Consider the following 25,612-nt stretch of genomic DNA (forward strand, 5'->3'; position numbering starts at 1 on the left):
ACAGACTACACAAAGTGCTACTAACTTAAAAATTGCAATGATTCACTTAAAAACTGTGTCAAGAAAGGCCCTAAAATGGGGCAAAATTCATTTTACAGCTGTCTCACTTAGCAACAGAAATGTTGGGCTCATTACAGCCTTGCAAATCTGACCTAAGGATTCTTTTTTTTTAAGTGATCTTATTACTAGTTGCTGACTTCCATTTTTGTGCGTCAAGAGTAATTGCATTTTATGGCACAAGCCATTTGAAGCGGGGAGGGGAAGTAAAACTATTATGTGAACAAGACTGATGTTCATCGTTTTTATTTTAGGACAACTTTCATCCTTCCAGGAAGAGCAATATAGATTATTCACACACTGTCAGGGAGGAAAGTCAGTGTAGATTATGCAGAAGTATGGGCTGCTCAGCATCTTCATTGAAATTGAAGAACTCTTACTGAATGCTTTGTAACCTTCCAGCATGACCCAGTGCCTTTTTTTACTGGAATTAAGGCTTTCTTGAAGCAAAACATGCATGACAGCCATGTCACCTGATATTGCACATTTTATCTTGAAATTAATTGGATTTAATTGAGTTCAATAAGGTTTAGCTTCCAGCAATGTTTCTTATTGACCAGAAAAAAAGAAAAACCCTAAAATCTTGTCTTTCTCTGACATAGTAGCAATTAAATAAATCAACATTGAAGTTTTTATAAAGACAGGGAGAGAACAACAGTTACCTACCAATATTTGTTGATCAAGCTAATTAAATTTTTAAAAGCGCAGCAGTATTAATTACCCTAAGTAAATCTTAGAATGTACAGTATGGGGCAATTCCAATTTATGGTATAATGTATAACTTATTTATTCAAACACCTGCTTAGTTGTGGGTGTACATAGAAATACATTAAGATTATGCACACTTGGTATTTATGGAGAAGAAATGCTTATGGTCTCCAAGTATAGCAACTCTTTACTATTCATTTAAGCAAGCTTCGTGCACAAAGCTTTCAAGGCTTTTTTCAGGCTTTGAGCACAAGGCTTTCACTGATTAAACTGAATATAAATTTAGAAGTAGCAATAACTTTTTCTCAGGTTCAAGAGGAAGTTAGGCCTCTTAAAGAGGGAGGAAGTACTGGCCTTGCATGGACCATTTATTCTCAATAATTTCAAAATATGCACAACTCTAATTCGCTTAGAGTGGATCTTTCCACAGTTAAACTCATCATATAAGTGCTATTATACAAATCCTATTTTGTTCTCTTGGATTATTCCCTGGTGAGCAAATAGGTAGATATGTAGGTACAGTTATATGAGAGGATGCCTCATAAAATAGAGGGGCATGTACAAGTAATAGCATATACGATTGCACTGGATTCATATATTATTCTGTGTCCGAACCAAACCAACTACAATCAAATAGGCAACGTCAACATCAAAGTTCAGTTACTTTTGTCTTGTCAAACTTTTATAATACATTTTTCCTCGAGAAAAAGTTCTGTTTACTTCAGTCAAATTTCTTCTAAGTTACCTAAAACACCAATCTTAGCTAAAATAACTGCAGAAATTATTCTTTCCCTACTCCCCATTGTGTACTGATGTCTTTATTCAGCTATTTTACATTAAAAAGCAGTGGAACTGCCATATTAAAACCTAGTTTATATACCACATATTATCCTTCCCATATTATGACATATTGATGTGCTATAAAATTGTCAACTTCATTTCTACTGTACTATTGCTGTGACATAAAGTTGTCATTGCTTTATTGGATGTAAATATATATTGTTAACAATGAAACTGAACAGTAACACTTTCTGCATAACTGCAGTTAAAAGTACTAGAATTTGTGGATTTTAAGAGTTCAAAGTTGGCTGTCTATTGCATTTCATATCCTTATAATTATACGTACACTAAGTTGACATGTAGCTTAATAGAAATACCTACATTAAGAAAATTATAGAGTTTTATCAGGATATATGTACATACACACACACACACACGCTTAATTTTGAAAAGCATTATTCAATCTTAAGCTTTAAAAATAAGAAGAAGCAGAGGTAATTGGTGTAATTTCAGTATTACCCTTTTAGCGTGAATTAAATTGTGCTTATCACAGATTTATGGTCGTTATAAAAAGTGTGAATGCAAAATGCAAGTTTTATTATTTGTAATGTTTTAAAATATTTGCTATAAATTAGTACATAAGGAAAAAATAGACAACTTTGTTTTCTCATTGAAAATTTGTAGTTACGGGAGAAGTGGAATAATAGGAACAATAAATGTTATGCTTGTATTATATATCACAATAATTATGCATACTATCTCTGGGTGGCAAAAATCTAGAAGGCCACTATATTTCACCAATTACTTAAAACTTTCCATAACAATTTGTTACCATATAGTCTTCATCTGCCATGTAATGTCAAATCTCTCAGCCATGCCATCATACTAACTGGGAGTATCTGTGCTTCCAGCAGTAAAGGGTGGTATTTATAACCTATATCATGTTGGAGAATATATACTTTCTTATTTGTTTCTATAACATGATTAATATACTAAGTGCACAGAAAAATATTCTATTTTACTCCTTTAATACCAAGGCTGCAAACTGCTTAAATTTACTTCAGAAATCACTAGCTTTGATTAAATTTCAGGAAAAGGTCTTGCTATAAAATTTTAATGTAGGGTTTTTTGGTTTTTTTTTTGCAAGACTAAAGCATAAGATTTAAGTTTATGTATTTTTAAATGAATTATTTAGAACAAAAGCCATATTAATTTCTAGAGTTCTTTTAGCCCCAAGTAACAAGTAATTTGCTTGTAGCTTGCAAATTAAAAAGTTCTATTTCACTGCATTTATTGTATCCTCCGGGTACCAGCCACTGGCCCTGTTCAGGGTGATCTAGGTGCTACGTGAAGAGAGATTGTTAGAGCATCTTTATGGTAGCTGTGAGGACTGTTTTCTGTCTATGATAGATACAGTCATTCAGACTTGCTCGGAGTTGGATTCCAGCTGGGCAAGTCCTATGGGGGTGTCATCCTTTCCTCTGAAGGAGGTGATTGAACCAGAAGTCTTGTGTGTTATCTGGGATGAGTTGAAGCCCATCAATGTGTCAGCATTCCGAGTAACGCACCCATTGAAAACAGAGCTCTGAGGCAGGTAGATTCCTCAAAGAACATGTTTTTTGGATATATCATATTGGCACAGCCGGTGAAAACCAACTCTGAAAGTTCCTGCGGTTTTCACCTAATTAAAAGGAGTAAAACTTCCCCCCTCCCAGGTGTCATTAGTCACATTGTCCAATAAATACAGCTGGGAGGATCCTCTCCCCCTTCATCAGCCCTGTTACGATGACCTGTTTGCTGGATTATATAATTCCCCCCTCCCTTCCCTCTCTCAGGCTTCTTGGCAACTATGAGGCAGCACATGATGGCTTCAGCCAAGTTCACTTCAGAGTTGAGATAATGCTGAAGAAGTGGACAACATTGTTAGAGCTATTTTTATGCTAGAACCATTCATCAATACAGGATGAACCATTAATATTCTAATAATATCCAGTTGGACATTCCAGCCATCGAATTGAAGCTGTCAAGAGTCTGTCCCAGAGTCTGGAAGTTGTGAAGGACTGGATGACATGTCATTTAACAACAGACACAGTTTAGAATTCTGTTTCTGGTTCCTCCATATACAGAACAGCAGGAATTTCCACTTCCGGGCCATGGAGCAGTACCAGTCCATGGCCTACTAGGAACCAGGCTGCCTGCAGCAAGCAAGCAAGCAAGCAAGCAACAAAGTTTCAACTGCGCATCCGCAGGATTTAGGTTGCCCACCCACCCCCATCCGTGGAGGACAATTTTTCTTCCTAAATTCTGGTGTCAGAAAGTTGGGGACCACTGCAGTATAGGAATAGCAATAGCAAACTTATATATCACCCCATAGTGCTTTACAGCACTCTGTAAGCAGTTTATAATGTCAGCATATTGCCCCCAGCTACTAACCTTGGAAGGATGGAAGGTTGAGTTAACTTTGAGCCCGTCAGACCTAGCTTTTTCTCCAGGCATTTGGGTCCTAGTGATTTTAGTTGTTTAGTTATCATGTTTGGTTGCCATTTTATGTACTGCATTTTTTTAACATTCTGTTTTTTGTCTCTATGTATATGGTTTATTGTCTTTTTTTTTGTTGAACACTGTCAGAATCATTGTTTTGGGCAGCTCTGTAAATCCTATGAATAAATAAACAACGCTGTTCCCTCTCAAGTACTTGATTAAAGCTGGTGTTGATTTTTTTCATTAAAGCATATACATGTTTATATTTATTACTATATAGTTGTATAAACATGTATACAAAATTGATTTGCAGACTCCCTAATATTTCGAACATTTACTAACATTTCAGGACTTTTATTTTGGTAAAAAGTGCTTCTGATCCATAAGAACATGGTGAAGTTATGTCACCTTGAATTTTAAATGCTTCTAGTTTTTAGCATAGTTTTCAAATAAATACATTTTGACATCTTTATAGGATGCTATAAAGTAGCCATTTGCTCATTTTTCAACCAAGGCTGAAAAAAACATACAATTTTATTGCCCTAAAAAGCATGTACTTTTAATATAGCGTATGAGCCTAACTGGGAATATAGAATCTGCCATACTGTAGTTAATATAAAATTAACGGGACAGTGTTTAAAGCCGTGTCCCACTGAAAGACGTTTTTATTTTCTGAAATTCAGATTTCTACTCCCAGACATGATTCATAGTCCAACCTATCTGTATATTAAGTTTTTAATTTATGGGTTCTATAATGTTTCTGAAATGGAAAGCCACGTAATATCATCAAAGGATTTTTTTTTTACTTTTATCATAAGCTATCATAAAGGCAGTGGCAGGATTAAAAAAAATAAGCATTATACTTTTTGTCAAGAAGGCAGTGATACTCAGAAAAGATGAGGATGGCTATCTTTATCGTACTAAAACTTAAGTTATCGTGAACTTTAGAGTGAAGGGAAAGGGAGGGAAGGGAAGGAAGGAAGGAAGGAAGGAAGGAGTGAGTGAATCCTGGTCATTCTTGACAATGGGCAGGGATTCTGGAGGGTGCCGCTGCTCAGTGCAAAAGGCTGACATTTATTCCACATACATATATTTTTCTAATGTTGATGTTCACTAGGTTTCCATAGTTTTCGTATATATGATTCTGCAATTTATTGGCTTACAGGAAGTTCATAACTTACAAGCATTTGTTTAGTGACTGTTCAATGTTACAATGGCATTGAAAAAAATCAACGATTTTCACATTTACCACCATTGAAGCATCACTGTGGTCATATGATGGCAACTAGCATGTATTTTTGACGGTTAGATTGTTCTGTGGTCACGTGACCACCTTTTGCAACCTTCTGACAAGCAAAGTCCATGGAGATGCCAGATTCATTTAACAAACATGTGACAACAGTTACTTAACAACTACAGTGATTGATTTAACCACTGTGGCAAGAAAGATTGTAAAAAGGGGCAAAAGTGTCCTGCTTAGCAATGGACATTTTGAGCTCAGTTGTGGTCGTTAGTTAAGAATTACCTGTACTAGACAACCTGCACATCTTTAAGGCATCATTTCTGACATATTTCCATACATAAATAGAGATACAAAAGTGTGACTCCGACTTCCTACCAGCTTCTTTATTGAATTTCCTTGTAGAAAGCTGACAAGGAGCATAAGAAATCTTCCGTCCGTCCGTCCATCATGATAACAACTTTTACCACTGTATAGGTAGCCATCGTCATCCTTTCTGGGTGTCCCTCCCAGTCCCATTCCTTCATATTCTTCAGATGACTTGACTATATTAACACTTTGAGTTAATGTGGACTAGTCCAATCGGAATCTAAAATAGTTCTAAAACAAAATCATTACAAGATAATTGTTAATTAAAAAGCTAGTCTTGGATTTTTTTTTTCTCTACCCATGTTTGATAGGGATAATCTGGGTTTTTGTTCATTTCTTCTGGTTTTGTTGGTTTTTTATACCGTACCCAGTTTATACAAAAATAAGACCCATCTAGAAAATAAGCCCTAGCATGATTTTTCAGGGTTCTCATAAGCCCTACCCCCCAAAATAAGCCCCAGTTAAGATCGTCAGCCAGCCAGATGCATTGAATACCGTATTTTCCTGAAAAATAAGACCTAACTGGAAAATAATCCCCAATGGATCTTTTGGAAGAAAAAATAAAAGAAGACCCAGTCTTCTTTTTGGGAAAACCTGGTATTTCAGTTCAGGCAAATATTTGTGACCAAAGTTACCATATTTTGGAGATAGTGAAAGCTACAATGTAGGTGGAGCCAGACACAGCACATGTATAATATGATTTCAAATATGTAATGTGGTTGAGTTTGATTGCAAAAGAAAAATACTCATAAAAGATACAGGATTGGCTATGGGGTATGGCTTTTTGTAGCCTTTTGTGGTAATGTATTCATGCATTCCGGTCATCACTTCAAGCTACATTTTTATGAATTTATAAGTGTGCATTAATAAATATAAATCAAGTTGTAGCTTTCACGTGAATATAATGAATTTTCCTATATTTAACTTCCAGGCAAAGATTATGATAAGGAGTAGATGGGTTGCATATTGCTCTACATATGCACAAGTATTTTATATCTGGAAGTGAAGTAGTGCCATTAAGGAATTTGCATTCAGGCTTGATCTTCTCCAACCCCCACCCTAGAGAAAGAAAGATATTTTGTTTGGGAATCAAATGAGATAATGTAATAGTCACAAATTCTTTGAAGTTCCTTGGCTTCTTCTCTAAATCACCTTCTTTGTAAAATGAATGCTTATGTATTCTGATCCTGAAAGTGTATTTTTCCATAAATAAATGGTGTAGTAAGTGGTAGAAAGAAGTATGTTTGACTAGAATCAAAGAAGCAGGAACCCTGTAAAAATACTTCTATTCAAATGTTCATAACATTCTTTAATAGGATTTAATTAAAGTGATTTAGTACTTTTCAGTCATGTTATGTTTTTAATGTATCTTAGAAGTTACCATTTACGTATACAACACAAACATCACATATATTGCTATTTAACTCTATAGTGTGAATCATTTAGTACTAATATATTGAGTGATAGGAGATGGACTATATACAAAACCAGTTGAACATATTAACAAAAAGAACCAGAACACAGCAGGTTAATTTTTAAAAAAAACTTTTACTTTATATTAGAGAATAGTAGTAGTACTAATCAACAATTGAAATACATTCCTTTTTTGTTTTTAATTTAACCATGCATGAAATCTGACATATATTTTTCTCCTAACTTTTAGAACAATCAAATTGCTTGCTGATGCATTGAAATCATTTGATCAGTTGCTAAAATGTTCAAAAATGAATATCAGGTAAGGGAGAAATATATCTGTTGTTTTGTCCTTACTTAAAAAGAAATGAAAAAAGATAGCATGTAATGTGGAGGACAAAATTGCTTAGATATATAAATATTGTCTATTTGTGCCTTCTTTGAAAACTTGAATAGATGTCCCCAAATTTTTAAAGGCTTATAATTAGAGTTTGTCACTGTCAACCTTTTCTGCTTTTCTGATGTGATCCAAAAACTTGAAAAAAAGGACAAGAATACAATCAGGAAGTAATTAACATTATGGATGACAACTGCAGATATAAAATTTTTGACAGTACATTCCAGGCAGAATTCCTATTACTTTGCAACTATTCATTTAATAAAAACGATACACTTAACACTGTTAGAACACATTGTATATAAACTGCATATTCATAAGACATTATTTCTTTCCCTTGTCTTAGAAGAATTAAAGATGATAATGATGATAACTATCATGAGGTAGTGAATAGAATGGTAGATTCAAAATCTACTTGACCACAAAATCCAATGTATGGCATTGAGTCAGCCATTTTCTATCAGTGTAATCAATGTTATATGGTTATTATAAGGATAAAAGAAATTGTGTCTTTGAAGGTACTATATTCTGCATTGCATTCCTTAGAGAAAAAGGAAATAGTGGACTGCCAAATAGCTTTTAGCATATCCAGAAACTGCCACAGAATGAAGAACTGGCAAGTAGATCGGCTCTTCATAATTCCTATCTGGACAAGGACTCGAGATCCGGTAGTGGTGATTTGGCCTGGGTCGCAGAACCAGTAGCGACCCAGGCTGGCCATGCCCCTGAACCGGTTCCTCGGTCCCTTCTGCCGTTGCCGGCAAGTTTCTGCGCATGCATGAGCAATGTGCAGTGCATGCGCAAAGCGAACCGGTTCCAACCAGTACAGGAACCCACCCAGACTCATAAGTACTCCAGACAGTAGCTCCTCACACAGAAACTGCAGGATAGCCATCTCCGGTGGGTTTAGAGTTATGAGACAAGAGAGAATAGCCATCTTTTCCCTCAAACTGGGATTGGCACCTTCAAAAGGACACTGGGTTCACATACTTCCTTTTCTACTCACTTTTGAAAATTGCTTGTTAACAGTTTTCTGCTATTAGGACCTTTGTATTGCCATGTTTCATAGCACTGGGTGAATTACCTTCAATCTTTAATGAAAGAAGTTTTAAATGCAAATGTAAGGACTTGAAATTTATTTTGGAATGAACAGCAAAAAGTTGAGTGAAACTTTGATTTTTGAAAACAGACTAAGGGCCCAGTTGTCTTGAAATAAGTAAATCAGAAGAATTCTTTTCACGGGAAAATGTTTTTGTTTTGAAATTTCTTAAAGAAACAGAATGAGACTTTGAACATTGGACATTGGAGGAAACCAGAAGGAACTAAAGATAACTATTAAAGGAGATAAACACTTAAATTTGACTTACAGAATAGAAGAAAAGATTTTAACATTCAGCATATGAAAGGATATTTTTGAAAATAGGCTCAGAAGTTAAATTTAAAAGTGTCTACTTATATACATGTTTTCAAAATGTTATGGAAGAGCAACAAGCTTTACTGGACAAGACTGCAACTGATCTGAAAGTGGATTTAAAAATGACAACTACAACAAAAACATGGAAAATGATGCCACACTGGACATCAGCTGATCAGGAAGGGTATACAAATAACAAACCAGAAGAGTTTCCTTTTTTTCTGTATTTTTGATTTTTTTTTCTTGTCATTCTTTTCTGTTTTAGTTTATACTAGTTTTATCTTTTTAATTGCAATTTTTAATAAAATTACTAGAAAAACATAATAGTTTTTCCAATGTATTATTCTCTGCTTGAATTATAAAGTTTGTGGATGTAGGTTTGGCAACACATTTTCAGGTTGGGTTGTAATTGGTAAAAGCTAATAGAAGTAATTTTTGGAGAGTCCAGAAAATGTCACACCCAGGTATGACAGATAATTGATGTGGCTGGATAGACATTGGGGATAGCAGTGCAAGAAAGGGAAATTCTTTAATTTGGACTTTAATTTGGCCTTGTGGGATGGACTCAGTGACTTAAATTGTCCCTTCCAACTTTACAGAATACAAACATTTAGGGAACTTATATATTTAATAGCTAAATAAATAAAAAAATCTTTTCCCATATCGAAGTTGCTGCAAAGGAATTTCTGCAGAGAACTCTAAAATCTTTAGAGTACACAGCTTGTTTTGAGGAGACATTTTATCCCTTTTTGTCACTTTATGTGAATTTGAAGTGGGTTCTAAAATACTTCAATCTCCTACTATATGAATTGCAGGTAAAATCCAATCTGACACTGATAATTGGCAGTGGTTGTGATCTTATTTGTATTTCAGATTGAATCCCACTCCTATATATTAGAGTGAAAGAAATAGCAGGACTGGTTTATCCTAGCTTTTTTTTATTAAGTGGGATTGATCATAGTTGATAGCCTTCAGATTAGATTATGGTAATGAGTTTACACTGAAGAATATTCAGTTCATCGAAAAAGCTGCAGTTACTGGGACTTGGTATATAGAACATATTATTCCAAGTTATTTTTCCTCAACATGAGAAGTTATATAGTGATTAAATAGTAAGTGCCAAATATATTCATTCCCATTTTTTTCAAAACTCAATGCAAAACATTGGTTTCATAAATTGCAATGCTAAATACCCAATTTTCTACATACAAACAATTTAAGAATTAATATTGGTTGGTTAAAAACCACCAAAGTGTAGAACAATATAATCAACTCAGAAATGCTGTATTCTGTAGGATTTTAAAATATTCAATGTGTTCTGGATATGGCATTCTGGACACCACAGTTTATTTCAGGGTTTCAATTATCCCAGGATATCTCAGTTTATTTTTCAAATGATTTACATCTGTAAATTGCAGAACCCCACTAAGAATATCCAGGAGAAAAGAATGTTTGGGACTTTTCTGGAACAGTCTATTCTCAAATGAGTGAGCTTACAATTTATATTGTAAAAAATAATCCTAACATACAGTTGTCAGTCCCAAATAATGATCACACCTTTATTCAGATGTGCATATAATAACGTCCAACAAAACAGCAACAAAAGTCACAAAGTTTCCATACTAAGGTAGTTATTCAATACATATTATACCTTTCATTGCTATTGCCTTTCAAGATAAGTAGTTTCTTCACAGCATGGAAAATGAGAAGGAAATCGTAAACACATGAGATAAGAGGAAAGGAAATAGAGTGGAATCTAATTTATACCAACACGGTTTGCTTTACTGCTATACGTCTATTCTTACCAACCTTCCTTGCTTCTACCACAGCTTCATACACTTTCCTCTTTAAAATGCTCACTGCTTTCTCTTTGGGGGTCTCATCAATTGTATGCCACCCTCCACAGGTTTTTTGTTCTCCTTTGAAGAAACTCATCCTTCACATACCATTTTTTGCAATTTGTTGCTCAATCATTTTGTCTGCATGCCTGACCCACACCAACAAATGTCTTTCATATTGATCACTCAAGTTTATATTCAAACCACGTTCATTTATCAGCCAGTCTCCGCCCTCTTTGTTAACTTAATTTTTAGATTCATATTCCACACTGCATACAATCTTTCCAACATTTGCTGCAAGTTGTTGTGGCTCTCATCCAACAATAAAGCATAATTTGCATTCACAGCTCCAACAACACAGCTCTAATGTCCCTACAGTTCCTTAAACATTAAACATAATTATATTAAACAATCAAGTGGCCATCAGAAATCCTAGTCGTAAAACCTTCACAAACCCAAAATAAGCATGCCATTTATTCCCATAACAACTGCTTATCAAATAATGTTCTTGAAGATTTATTATTTCCTTGTGCTCTGGGCTGGGCATTAGAGGAACCTGTTGTTTTTTTTAAAAAAAAGGTTTAATTGTGCAGAGTGGCCTGAGTGCGACTATGCCTTTTTCTTTCATGTTTTCATCTTTTTTGGTATATTGAATTGAATGACAGATTAGTTACCCAAGTCACACTACCAATTGGGCGCCATATAAATCTGTATTTTTTTTTCATTTATTTCTACTATTTTCTTTTTACATTGAGGAACAATAATTCTTCCAACTGTCAGACTTCATACAAATGTTAAACCAGTCACACTGCTACTCTATAAGCAAATCATATCCATATTTAACATTATATTATCCACCCCTGCAGCCTTATTACTTTTCAATATTCTCACGTCTTATGACTTTCATCTTCTTTTTTCTTGGATACTAACATTTACAGCATTCATTTCAATTCCAGTCTTTGATGTATATCAGTGCCATGCTAACCTCTAAAATGTTGCTTCCAACATTCCCTCACTTCAATATCATCACCAGTGATTTCATCATTTTATTTTTTTGATTTTGTTCATTCTCATGGATGCTCCTTGTTTAACTCTTTTCACTCCCCAAACTCTATCATTTCCATCAAAATTCTGTGATTTTCTCAATCTTCTAAGTGTAATCGTTCCTCTCAATAAATTCTCTGCAGTTGTCTTTTTCTCTTTGCATACATGGTATATCTTTTTCTCGTCCTCATTTTTGCTGTTGCCATTCTGTATACATATTTTTCTCATCTACAGACTCTTTCGGTTCATCATACTACCAAGCGTCTTTTTAATGCTCCCTATTAGCATAATTTCACATTTCTATGGCACTCTGTAACATAAATCTTTTCTGTCACAAGCAATTTCAGTATCACCTTTCATTACATTACCATTGCCATATTATTGTTATTCTTTTTTTCTTGTCTTGTATGCACTATTTTTCCTTCCTTACCTTTCTTTCTTTTTCTTTCTTTCTCTTTCTCTCTCCCTTTCTCCCTTCCTTTCTTTTTCTTCCTTCCTCTCTTTCTCTGTTTCTCATTCTTTCTTTTTTTCTTTTCACAGTTTTACCATTAAAACATTCAAATAATGATCTTCCCAACATTCTGTACCTCTTATTGTCCTTATGTCCCGTATTATTTAGTCTTTCAATATTGTTTATAAGTCATTATTTTGCTTTCTTTTCTTTTTCATATCTTTGCCCACTAGATGGCACTGTTTCACAGAAGGGACCTGGAGCATGGGACACTGTTAGATCTGGTAGGATGGACGGATACAGTGGGGTATAGGCAGTTCTGCCAATAACCAGGTCCTTTATCATGCAGCACTTTAGGTTTATAGATTTATAGGCAACCACAGCACCTTAAAATAATATGTTCTATTTAGAGAGCCCCAATTAATTCTGACAAGGTGAAGTTTTTGCACACTTTCCAAAGCCAACTACATTACAGTACAAGGAAAGTTACTGCAACATGATCCATTTTCTCCACAAAAGAGTACATCTTCTGTGCTAGTATAAACTAGAAACTACTACTAGTTTCTGTTGCCAGTAGAGCATCCAGATGAAATAAGCTTATAATGACACTTCGTATTGATTGTAAGAATGAATATGGAATAAGTGTACTTATGAATGAAGTATTACACTTGTTGATTTCTTATGACAATGGGACAGATTCTTTCTTTTTTTAATTGCAGGGTGGCCCATTTGTTGAAATCTTCAGTGCTCAAGGCAAGAACACTGGGACCAAATGGAAAATTTCTGGCAATCCTTCAGTAATAGGGAAAGTATGTTTGGAAAGAAATGGTAAAAGTTTGATTAAAAAGTATAGAGCTTGATTTTTTTTTCTTTAAAAAACATGAAAATTTTGAGTAAATATATCATTCTTTTTATCAGAGCAGAATAACTGAGAACAGGAATTACTCTTTGATGCCTACATGCAGATAAAATGCGCTAGGTTTTTGTGTATTTAAGATCTCCAAGGTTTTTGTTTCTGTAGGTTTTGAATATATTTTGGACGTGGGGTGGGGAGATATTTATTTATTTTTGTTTGGTAAATTTATATAGCCACCCATCTCATATACATTATATGACACTGTGCAGTATTACAAGATAAGGATATTTATTTGTGTCTTTATGTTTTCTACACAATGAAACAAACTCTTTTAGTCTTATTAAGAAAATGAACATCCTAGTTAGGAAATATATTTATTAGGACTAAATAAAACGCACAAGTTTGGGGGTACCCTGTTTCCCTGAAAATAAGACCTTCCCGGATAATAAGCCCAATTGGGCTTTTGAGCGCATGCGCTGAAATAAGCCCTCCCCAAAAATAAGGCCCCCTCCCCGAAAATATTACAACACAGTAGCAGCCATGAGATGACCACACTCGCCACCTCCTGCACCTCAAAAATAATAAGACCTCCCCAAAAATAAGGCCAAGCACTTATTTCGGGGGTCAAAAGAAAATAAGACACTGTTTTATTTTTGGGAAAACACGGTACATTTTCAAGATATCAGGTATGTTTCACAAAATAAGAGATACAAAGAAGGATGGAAGGAAAGTAATTATTGATGTTGTCATGAAACCTACATGGTCAGCATCTTAAATAGATTATTTACCCCTAAATATTAAGTTTTAGTTTCATTTACTTAAACTAATTGCATGAAGCTGTTCAGGCTTTTCTTGTGTGGATAAAATGGTGAAGCAAGCAACTGTTTTAATATGGCAGGTTGCTGTCAAGACAGAAAAACCAATAAAATGAATATGGTAAATGTTAGTGAAATGAAGGATGATATTTTGACATAGTATGCAGAAGATGGCCCTGATATCCTAACTGCAAAGCGATTTTTCACAAGAAAGTGTTATTCTCACTCAATCCTGTTTGCATTTTCAGAAGTATGCTATACTGGATAATGAATTTAACATATATTATCTCCTGACATCAGAGTACAGGCTTAGCATCCATTGCATTTTGATACTCCAGCTTTCCACTTGTATTAGACTTATAAAATACCATATAAGCATAGTGGCAATTCCTGACCTAAACCAAACATTGCTCACCTTAACAGTTACAAAGTATGAGTGTGGTTAATCATTTCGGCAATAAGCAAATAGATATTATGACTAATAAATCTTGCAGATTATGGTATTTACTCAGCTGCGTGAAATATTTGTTTAGTTTCTTTTTACAAATATATCAATGCGTGAACAGTGTGGCACCTGGCACACTTCTAATACAAATAAAACTGATAGCATTAGTCATAGTTATTACTTTCAACCAACTTATATATTTCTAATGGTAATACATACTTATCTAAAGTCGCAATCTGTCATTATTCGATTATTTCATATTTACTCTTATCATTGTTCTTATTTTTTATATAAAAGTGTATACACGAATATATCCATTTTCTCTTATTTCTGTCTCTCATTCTAATTTTTAATCATGTGATGATGACAACACTTTTTGTTGGTTTGTTAGGAATATGATAAGGAGGTGAAAGGTTTTGTCTTTGTGCTGGAAGGAAGCGGTCAAACCAATAAGATGCAGCTTCCGAAAGAAACTAAGCAAACTCGTAAGTGTAAAAATATTATAAAATGCCATAAAACATATTAGATTGTATGATGTTTTCAGAGCAAGTGGTGTGCAAAGTATATTAATGGGAACCAAACATCCCTTTATGAAGCTTCAAAGCAGCCTTGCCCTTCCGAAGATTCATGAGGCTGTTCCCCAGTTGTATGTTTCACTAAATGAATTGACTGTTCATGCACACAAACAGGAAGGTAGCTGGAAAGCTGCTTTCGGAGCAGCTACACAATCATTCCAAAGGCCGTAGTTGTGTTAAATGCTTATTGGAGAGATATTTTGATTACACCAAGGTGTTTGTGAAGCAGCTGTTTCTAGTGCTAAGCACAGCCCTAGCTGTTAATTAAGTTAGTATTGGATTAGCTGAATAATAGTCGGCTAGCTACAGTTTTAGCTGTATTTCTTCAGCACTAAAGTAAAACAAAATAGGGTGAGTCTTTCTAGACCATGTTGAATCTTCCCTGAATTTTAGGGATGGTTTGGCAATTTCTAGTTTCTCTGGAATGTTTAATTTTTGAATTGATACAGCTCTAATATATATCATTTTTATATTGTCAAAGAGTTTTTCCATTTTTTTCTTCAAATACTTTTCCAGGATTTGTTAAGTTGGTAGAGCAAATAATGAAGTAATATCATCCCAAAGATGTAGTTAAATGTGATGAATATTCTTTCAATTTCACCCAACAGCATCTATTGTTTTCATCAACAAGAAGCAAAAAATATTTTATAGCTATTAGATGACCCTGGCTTGCTTCATTTGTAGGGATACTCTAATGCTACATAACATTTCATAAATTTGCATTCTCAATTAAATGCAATAACTAAACTCTTTGGGAGCTACCCTTGGTATTTCCATTTGTCATATAAACTATCAAGCATTACCTACCTTTTATATCCATAAATGATGAAAGCCTGCTGCTAAATCAGTATGTATATGCTGAAGACTTGAAGTTCACCAAGGCCATAAAAACATTAGAAAGCAAACAATTGTTCTTATGTTAAAACCTCAAACACACTGCAGCCAAAGGTTCATATACTGTCCTTCCAAATATAAGAAGAGAAGAAATTTTCATAACAAAACAATAATATAGTTTAAGGCTTGACATTTAGCAACCATTGTGCATAAAGACTTCTCCATAAATTATAAGGATTAGGTCATCCGTTAAAAGGCTGTTCTTACTGCACAACTACCAAAATGTTTTCTGTGGCAAAGCATTTTCTTCAGCTCCTGTATCAAATTAAATTTTTTCTTCAATCTCCTTTTACGCTAAATCAGTAAACCATCAGTAAACCAGAAAGAGAAAGATATTTAAGTTACATTATAAATAGATGTAGATTCTAATAGTTCTCTATTAAACAAGTTGCTTATATCTAATCACAAATACCATATTGTTTTTCATTACTGTGCAGTGACCTGATTTACATGCTTTCTGACTTTTTGTGCCCTATTTATGACAAGATTTTCTCAAATGCAAAACAATTCCAAGGCTAATTTACTATCCCACTACAGAGACACAGACTTATTCAGTTTTGATTACTGCTGCATTTAGCTTGTAATTTCTTAGATCTAAAAACATTTATAGAAGCCTTTTTCCATTTCTTTCCAGTGATCATTACTGTCTGCCACTTCTTGGTGGATGTTAATCTAATTGTACTTATCTTAAAATGGCTTTTGGTTATTTCAGCTGCATAGGATATATTAATTTTTTTCTCCTACCATTGGATCTTCAAAAGGCTTTCCTTTATTTTTCTGTCTTTTATATTGATTACAAACCTGTCATTATGTCAAAAGGTATTGACTAAAATTCACTGTTGATGATCTTTTGAGTTATGTGACGAACCTTTCCATAATGTCTACCAAAATTTGCATATATTTTCAAACTGAATAATATTAAAACGCAGCATTCCTGCAAGGTGTGCAGTACAGTCTAGCCTTTGACAAAAAAATCTTCAATGTAATTTGAAACTGCAGTGTCTTTTTTAAAAAAAAACTTCAAAAGAATTATATATTGTTAGGACTTCCTCCCCACACAGTGTAACAAGAAATATTTCTTGAGTCCTACAATTTCTTAGAGAAATCTACTATCCTACTTGCAGCCAAATGCAAATGAAGTTTCTGTTCCCAGCATTCCCCATTCTGGGATAAATTCCCTTGAATTACAAGTGGAAAAAAAAGGCCTTGAAGTGTATAGGTACTGTTTACTAATTCTCCATTAGAATCCAGACAAGCGGCTCATACCCTGTAAGTGCTGGCCACTTACTTAAACTCAAATAAGTCCTAGAGCAAATAAATACTTATTACCAAGTTGTACAAAAACACGAGAAAGGTTGGAGAACAAGCAAAAGCGGTAGAAAGAAATAAAAAAAGCTGCTCCAAACTCACTGCGTTAAGTTTTTGTTAAAGGCACAATATAGCATACTTAAAACAAGAATGCCCTCTTTGGGCATTCTCAGAAAAATGGCTGCCCTGAGAGACTTTTGCTTCCTTGCAAGATTGGTTTCATAAGGGGCATGACTGGTCGCAAAACATTTGTTTGCTATTAGGACTTCAGTTCCTAATTAGGACTTTAGATCCCAGGCTTCTTCCTAACCATTTATTTTTGTCTTTCTTGGCTAGTTGGGTACTTTTCTGAACAAAACATTGAGCTGCATTCCCAAACAAACAGTAAATTCTTTGCTTTAGAAGAAAAGTAGGGCATTTTAAAGGAGGATAGTTTAGGCATGCACATGATCTCCGTTTAAGAATGAAATATCCCTTCCTGTACAGGTACTCCTCGCTTAACGACCATAATTGGGACTGGGATCTCAGCAAAGCGGTCGTTGAGCAAGATGCCCACATGCTTCCCTCAACAACTCCAATCCCAGCACTCCCAGTTGCAGTCATTAATCAGTCTCCCCGGTTGTTAAACATAAGACCTATCTGCCAAAGGATTTCAGCTCTGCTTGAAATCCTTGCAGCAGGCAGCTCTTTGAGAGCCAAAGGGCTGCCTGTCTGTTTGGTTTAAGCTCTGTGCAGAGTTAAAAGTTTTCCCAGCAAGCATCCCCTATCCTCTGAAATGTTCCTACAGCCCTCGGAAAGGGTTTCCCCTCCTTGCATGGGACTGCAGGAACGGGGCTGATATCCAGATTAAAACGTAAACTGAGAGAATTCTAAGAATTCAGATGGAAGAAATCTTTCTGTCTGATAGTCATATCATTGTTTGCTATAACACCACTATTTTTGTTGCAACAGTAAGTCCAATAGTTTTCAGTAAATAGTCTTTTTTTCCTGTACTGAACAGTCTTTAAAAATAACCCTAACCCATTGCATTTTGCAAAGGGCCTAGGAAACTGGCCATTTAAATTCATTTAGAAATAATTATAGTTCTGAAAACAAAAATTTAGAGAGATTTTTCTAAATTTTCTCGTATTTTTCAGAGTATAAGACGCACCAGATTATAAGATGCACCAAGATTTTGAAGGGGCAAATTCAAAAAAGAAGTTTTTCCACTCTGCAGACCTCCCCCAAACAACCTGTTTTTCACAAAACAGGGCCATTTTTTTATTAAAAAAAAAGCATGAATAGCCTTTAGGAGACTTATAGAGTTCTCCTAGGGGGTGGCCCTCCACCCAAATGAGCAAAAAACAGCCCATTTTTCACAAAAATGGGCCCGTTTTTTGTCAAAAAAATTGCCTTTAGGAGGCTTCCAGAGTGCTTCTGGGGGCTGGGGGGGGGGCAAAATTGAGCAAAAAAATGCCTGTTTTCACTCATTTATGCTCTCCCTGGCCCCCAGGAACACTCTGAAAGCCTCCTAAAGGCTATGCATGGCCATTTTGGTGAAGGGGGCGGGGTTTCGGGAGGCAACAAATACTGTATTCAGTGTATAACATGCACCCAGATTTTCAGGCTTTTTTTTCGGGGGGAAAGGTGCGTCTTATACTCCGAAAAATATGGTATTTAAAAACATGGTCAAGTCTGTCTGCCATTCTTTCAGACAAGAAGGCTCTAACACGGTTGCTGCTGTAAAAATAGAGGTCGTCCTCAACTTACAGCCGTTCATTTAGTGACAGTTCAAAGTTACAATGGCACTGAAAAAAGTAACATATGATGATTTTTCACAATTACAATTGTTGCAGCATTCCTATGATCAAATGATCAAAATTCAGATGCTTGGCAACTGGCTCATATTTATGATGGTTGCATTGCAATGTCCTGGGGTGATGTGATCCAGAAATGTGTTAGTAACTTAATAACTGTAGTGATTCACTTAACAAATGTGGCAAGAAAAGTCGTAAAATGGAACAAAACTCACTCAACAAATGTTTCACTTAGTAACTGAAATGTTGGGCTCAATTGTGGTCGTAAGTCAAGGACTACCTATAGTTGTTTAACCTGGTGATTAGAACTATTTTTTTCGTTGCTGTTCTCATACTAAATATTGTTAATTCAAACTGAATGAATTGAAATTCTATACCTGTGATGGTGAACCTATGGCACGCATGTCAGAGGTGGCACGCAGAGCCCTCTCTGCTGGCACGCACTCCGTTGCCCCGGTCAGATCTCCATGGTGTTTCTTTCATGAGCTTCTGTTTCCCTGTGAACAGAAGCTAACGAAAGAAAATGATCTTACCTCTTGCCACGCTGCTGGTGTTGGGATCTCCCACCGGCGAGCTGGTCTTTGGGTCTCTGCTGCACGTGTGCACATGTCCATGCAGGCATGTTTGCATGTCTGTGCGTCCATGCATGTCCGTGCATCTCCGCACAGGCATGCGTGCATGTCCACACATGCACATATTCAGTTTGGGCATGAACGCCAGAGGTGGAATTCAGCAGGTTCTGACCAGTTCTGGAGAACCGGTAGCGGACATTTTGAGTAGTTCGGAGAACCGGTAAATACCATCTCTGACTGGCCCCACCCCCATCTATTCTCTGTCTCCCGAGTACCAGCTGATCAGGAGGAAATGGGGATTTTGCAGTAACCTTTCCCTGGATTGGGATGGGAATTGAGATTTTTCACTACCCTTCCTCTGCCACACCCACCAAACCACGCCACGCCCACAGAACCGGTAGTAACATTTTTTGAATCCCACCACTGATGTTTGGCCACTCGGTGCCTAAAAGGTTCACCATCACTGTGCTATGCTATAGTTCCCTGATTCCTGTGATTCGCGAAAGTGGTAAATAGAAGATCTTTTGGGAGACTTACTAACCCATTGACTAACCAAAGCAGGCAGGCAGGCAGGCGGACAGATAAGTATCTAGAGCATCAGTTCCATTAAGGTTCACAATGAGATGGTCTTAGAAAATTAAGAGGATTGTCTTTCAGGATTGGCAGCTTCTAATTATATTTCATACGAGTGTTAAAGAAGCCTCAAGGGTAATACATTCAGATTTTGTTCAGGCTTTTTCCTGAAAGCCATTTTCGCTTGTGAGTGGGTTTTGATTTTACAACACCCTTTGCTGTTAAATTTCCAATTTAAATTACCCATTTCCTTTCGAACATTCAGATTAAATTAAACCCTTACTTGTCCACAGTTTTTCTAAACTCGATTCTGCTGGGGTATTAATTGCTTTAAGTGGTTCAACTAAAGTTTATGTTGGTTATCTGTAGATTCAAATTATTATGCATTTTTGCAAGAATTTGTGTCACAATGTTAAGACATTAATCAATTTTGTGTCCTTGTAGAATATATTTTGAATATGCACTCTGTCAACACAGTGGAAAATAAAATAATTAGATTCCATGTTTTGTTCTAGTTCTACTCGGAGCGCAATTTGTTTTTAAGAACATATTTCAAAAATAATTAAATTCTATTTTTTTTATTTTTATAATAGATATATTTTGAGAAATATGAAAGTAATACATGAATATTCATGTTGTTCTTAATTTATTTCTTTTATTTTGCTCTAGTTGGACTGATCCAGCAATTTTTGGTACTTCAAATTTACGTACCACTTGGACAAGATTTCTCAGCCGAGTTACTGTAAGATAATATTGAATTTTATTATTATGTTTGATGCGCTGTAGATAGTAAGCAAATGAGTTAATCCTGGCTGCTGTTATATGTAACAGCTTTTAGGTTAAAGAGTAATACATAATCAAACTGATTTAGAATAATTAAGCTTATTTGGTTGTTTTAAGATGATTTTAAGCATTTTATATCTTTTAGAATTAAGCATGTTTGTAATAATGAAAATACTGCATGTTAATAAATTTATTACTATTAAAAATAGTAATAAGGTGACCAGTTCTGATTTTAGGAACAGACTTTAAATAATTACTTTTGACACTTTAAAAGGGTGAGGTAAATGTATTCTTCTTCGGCCTTGATTATTTATACAGTTGTTTTGGTTTGAAAGTGCCTGAAAAATCCAGTGCCAACACAAGAGCAATAGCACTTAGACTTATATATCACTTCACAGTGCTTTTACAGCCCTTTTTAAGCAGTTTACAGAGTTAGCCTATTTCCCTCAACAATCTGGGTCCTCCTTTTACCCACCTCGGAAGGATGGAAGGCTGAGTCAACCTTAAGGATCAAACTCCTGACAGTCGGCAGAATTAGCTTTGCAATATTGCATTCTAACCACTACACCGCCATGATAGTCCTTGACTTACAACCATTCATTTAGTGACTGTTAGGGGTTAGGGCAGCACTGAAAAAAGTGACATGAACATTTCTCACATTTGCAACCATTGCAGCATCCCTCTGGCCACATGATCAAAATTTAGATGTTTGGAAACGGGCTGATATTTACGACAGTTGCAGTGTCCCAGGGCCATGTGATCCCCTTCTGCAGCCTTCTGATAAGTAAAGTCAATGGGGAAGCCAGATTCACTTAACAACCATGTTCCTAAATTGACAACTGTATTGGTTCATTTAATAACTGTGGCAAGAAAGGACATAAAATGGGAAAAGGCTCATTTAACCACTATCTTAGCAACAAAAATTTTGGGCTCAATTGTGGTCATAAGTTGAGGCCCTGTAGATTATCTATGTCATCCCCACTAGGTAGACTGGACCAGGAAATGAATTCCATAATTGACTAAAATTATTTTTATTGAGATTGGCTAGCATAACAGAAACTTGCAAGTTTGGTTGTGCCCTCCTTCTCCTCCTCGTTCAGGAAATAGGGGGCTTAAAAGGCTTCAGCCTTATCTATCTATCTATCTTATCTTATCTTATCTTATCTTATCTATCTTATGGTTATGTTCCTTACTCTACAATTTGGATGGTGAAAACCCGAAGTAAAATCATGTTTCAGTGTTATGATTTTTTATTGCTATATAAACCTTGTTTTTAGATTATGAGTTTGATGGTTTATTCATTTTATTAGTCTTGAGCTTTTTCAAGAAAAGGCAGTGAGATGCATTTTAAATAAATATCTTCAACTGCTTCTATAGAAACCCAGAGACTCTGCAATAACATTTAATGGGTTATATTTCTCTCTCTTTTTTTCCTTCCATTATGTCTGCTTAGAATACTGAATATAAAACATAAAAATAACCACATATTTCTGCCACCAAGTAAACCGATACCGAAAGGATTTTGTAATACTGAAATAATGCAGTTATAAAGTGTTGTTATAAAAGAAAAAGTATAATCCATTATTGATAAAATGTTAAGGATTGCATTTGGGTGCTTTTAATCTTATGCACCTACGCTCAAGTGTTTTGTGTTCTTAAATCTCATTTATTTCTATATAGTGTAGACTGTGATCTTGTCCCAGCATATCATTGCTATAGAGGAAATAACTGAAAAGAATTCACATGTTGTTCCTAGCATTTGTAGTTAGTTGTAGTTGTAGTTTATTCAATTTGTATGCCGCCCTATTCCCGAGAGACTCAGGGTGGCTAACAACCAAGGAGGGAAGGGGATACAAATAAGAAAAAAAGACAAACAAATTAAAATATAACAACAGTCGCAACATCCACTGGGGCAAGGCTTTCATCAGCCCCAGGCCTGCCGGAACAACCAGGTCTTCGTGGCTTTGCGGAAAGCCGGAAGGGAGGTGAGGGTCTGCATCTCAACGGGGAGATCGTTCCAGAGGGCCGGAGCAGCCACAGAGAAGGCCCTCCCCCGAGGAGTTGCCAGTTGACAGTGGCTGGCAGATGGAATTCGGAGGAGGCCTAATCTGTGAGATCTGATAGGTCTTAGGGAGGTAATCGGCAGGAGGCGGTCTCTCAAGTACCCAGGTCCGATACCATGTAGGGCTTTAAAAATAACGACTAGCACCTTGAAGCATGTCCGGAGCCCAATGGGCAGCCAGTGCAGCTCACGGAGGACAGGTGTAACGTGGGTGTACCGAGGTGCACCCACAATCGCTTGCACGGCTGCATTCTGGACAAGCTGAAGTCTCCGAATACTCTTCAAGGGCAGCCCCATGTAGAGCGCGTTACAGTAGTCCAGTCTTGAGGTCACAAGGGCGTGAGTGACTATTCGAAGGGCCTCCCAGTCCAGGTAGGGTCGCAATTGGCGCACCAGGCGAACCTGGGCAAATGCCCCCTGGTCAGAGCCGACAGATGATGTTCTAAAGTTAGCTGCGGGTCCAGGAGGACTCCCAAATTGCGAACCCTTTCTGAGGGGCGTATAATTTCACCCCCCAGCCTGAGAGATGGAGTAAATGGCCAATCTTTGGGAGGGAGCATCAGTAACCACTCGGTCTTGTCGGGATTGAGTGCAAGCTTGTTCATTCCCATCCAGACCCTGACAGCCTCCGGGCACTGACACATCACTTCAACCACTTCACTGAGTTGGCACGGGGTGGACAGATACAGCTGTGTATCGTCTGCATATTGGTGGTATTTTATCCCATGCCGACATATGATCTCACCCAGCGGCTTCATGTAGACATTAAATAGGAGGGGGGAAAGGACTGAACCCTGTGGCACCCCATAGTTGAGGGGCCTAGGGGTCAATCTCTGCCCTCCGACCAACACCAACTGCGACCTGTCCAAGAGGTAGGAGGAGAACCACCGAAGAATGGTGCCTCCCACGCCCACCTCCCGCAACTGCCGCAGAAGGATACCATGGTCGATGGTATCGAAGGCCACTGAGAGGTCAAGGAGCACTAGGATAGAGGCATGGCCCCTATCCCTGGCTCTCCAGAGATCATCGATCAGCGCGACCAAAGCAGTTTCTGTGCTGTAGCCAGGCCTGAATCCAGACTGAAAGGAATCCAGATAATCGGTTTCATCCAAGGACCGCCGGAGTTGAAAGGCCACCACTTTCTCAACAACCTTCCCTACAAAGGGGAGGTTGGACACTGGACGGTAGTTACTCAAGATGGCTGGATCCAAGGACGGCTTCTTCAGGAGGGGTCTCACCACCGCAGCCTTTAGAAGGAGCGGGAAGGATCCCTCCTGGAGAGAGGTGTTAACAATCGTCTGGATCCAGCCACGTGTCACCTCCCTGCTGTTCGCAACCAGCCAGGAGGGGCACGGATCCAGAATACAAGTGGAGGCACTCACCTCTCCCATGGCCTTGTCCACTTCCTCAGGCGTGACAAGTTGAAACTCAATCCATAAATTCCGCTCAAGACCTTCCCCCGGTACCTCAGCTGGCTCTGAGCAATTGGAGTCCAGGTCTGTCCGAATCCAAGCGACTTTATCTGCTAGAAACTGAACGAACTCCTCAGCTCTACCTTGTAAAGGGTCATCCGCATCCCTCCCTTTCAAGAGGGAGCGGGTTATTCTAAACACGGCGGCTGGGCACGATTCAGTGGATGCAATAAGAGCGGCAAAATGTGCACATTTCGCCGCTCGTATTGCCACAAGATAGGCTCTTGACATAGGCTCTCATCAGTGCTCGGTCTGACTCAGAGTTACTGGCCCCCCCAGCGGTGCTCTAGACGTCTCTTTTGGCGCTTCATCTCCCGGAGTTCCTCGGTAAACCAAGGGGCCCTCCTGGATCTGCTACCTCGGAGAGGCCGTAAAGGCGCAATCCGGTTTAAAGCCCACCAGACTGTGGACGAGAGCGTCAGGTATTACACCAAGTGCCGTCTGAAATCCCATAGGGTCCATCAGGCACCTGGGGTGGAATCACCTAATCGGTTCCTCCTCCCTACAGTGGGGGATTGGTTTCCGAAAGTCAAGCCTCAGTAGGAAGTGATCAGACCATGACAAGGGCAAGATCTCAATACCCCTCAAATCTAGATCACATCTCCACTGCTCCGAGAGGAATACGAGGTCAAGTGTGTGACCCGCTGAGTGCGTCGGCCCCCGAATTACTTGGGTCAAGTCCATGGCTGTCATGGAAGCCATGAACTCCTGCGCCCCATCAGAGTGATCACCGAGTGAAGGCAGGTTGAAATCCCCCAGTATCATAAGCCTGGGGAACTCAACCGCCAGCTCGGCTACGGACTCGAGGAGCGAGGGGAGGGCTGTTGCAACGCTGTTGAGAGGAAGGTACGTTAGCAACAAGCCCACTTGACCCCCCAAGGTCCAACTTCACCAGCAAGGACTCACACCCGTCAAGCTCCGGAGCAGGGATCCTACGAGGAACTAAAGACCCTGGGATGATGATAGCCACTCCCCACCCCTTCTCTGGGGTCGCGGCTGATGAAGCACCTGAAAACCCTCTGGGCACATTTCCGTGAGGGGGACTCCTCCCTCCGGGCACAGCCAGGTTTCAGTAATACATGCCAGGTCTGCCCCCTCGTCTAATATTAGGTCCCAGATGAGGGGAGCCTTGTGAACCACAGACCTGGCATTTAGCAACAGCAGCCTGAGACCAGGGCCCTGACAACTCTCGCCATCTGGCCTTGGAGTGGAACTAATAGGGCCGGAAGGAGGGATCACTGTGATGTAGCGGACCCTCCTTCCCCGGTA

General features: G+C 37.6%; 1 protein-coding gene across 2 annotated transcripts in view; it reads left to right on the forward strand.

Annotated features, from left to right (window-relative positions):
- The first annotated feature begins 7,349 nt into the window (after positions 1 to 7,349).
- Positions 7,350 to 25,612, forward strand: part of C2H3orf67 (chromosome 2 C3orf67 homolog) — a 188,772-nt gene continuing 170,509 nt past the window's right edge. For both annotated transcript variants that reach the window (XM_032238988.1, XM_032238989.1), the window contains exons 1-4: positions 7,350 to 7,370; positions 12,912 to 13,001; positions 14,700 to 14,793; positions 20,696 to 20,768. In XM_032238988.1, coding sequence (XP_032094879.1) covers positions 7,350 to 7,370; positions 12,912 to 13,001; positions 14,700 to 14,793; positions 20,696 to 20,768 — 278 coding nt within the window. The remainder of the gene's footprint in view (positions 7,371 to 12,911; positions 13,002 to 14,699; positions 14,794 to 20,695; positions 20,769 to 25,612) is intronic.

Source organism: Thamnophis elegans, chromosome 2 (genome assembly GCF_009769535.1).
Source record: "Thamnophis elegans isolate rThaEle1 chromosome 2, rThaEle1.pri, whole genome shotgun sequence".
NCBI classification, from domain to species: Eukaryota; Metazoa; Chordata; class Lepidosauria; order Squamata; family Colubridae; genus Thamnophis; species Thamnophis elegans.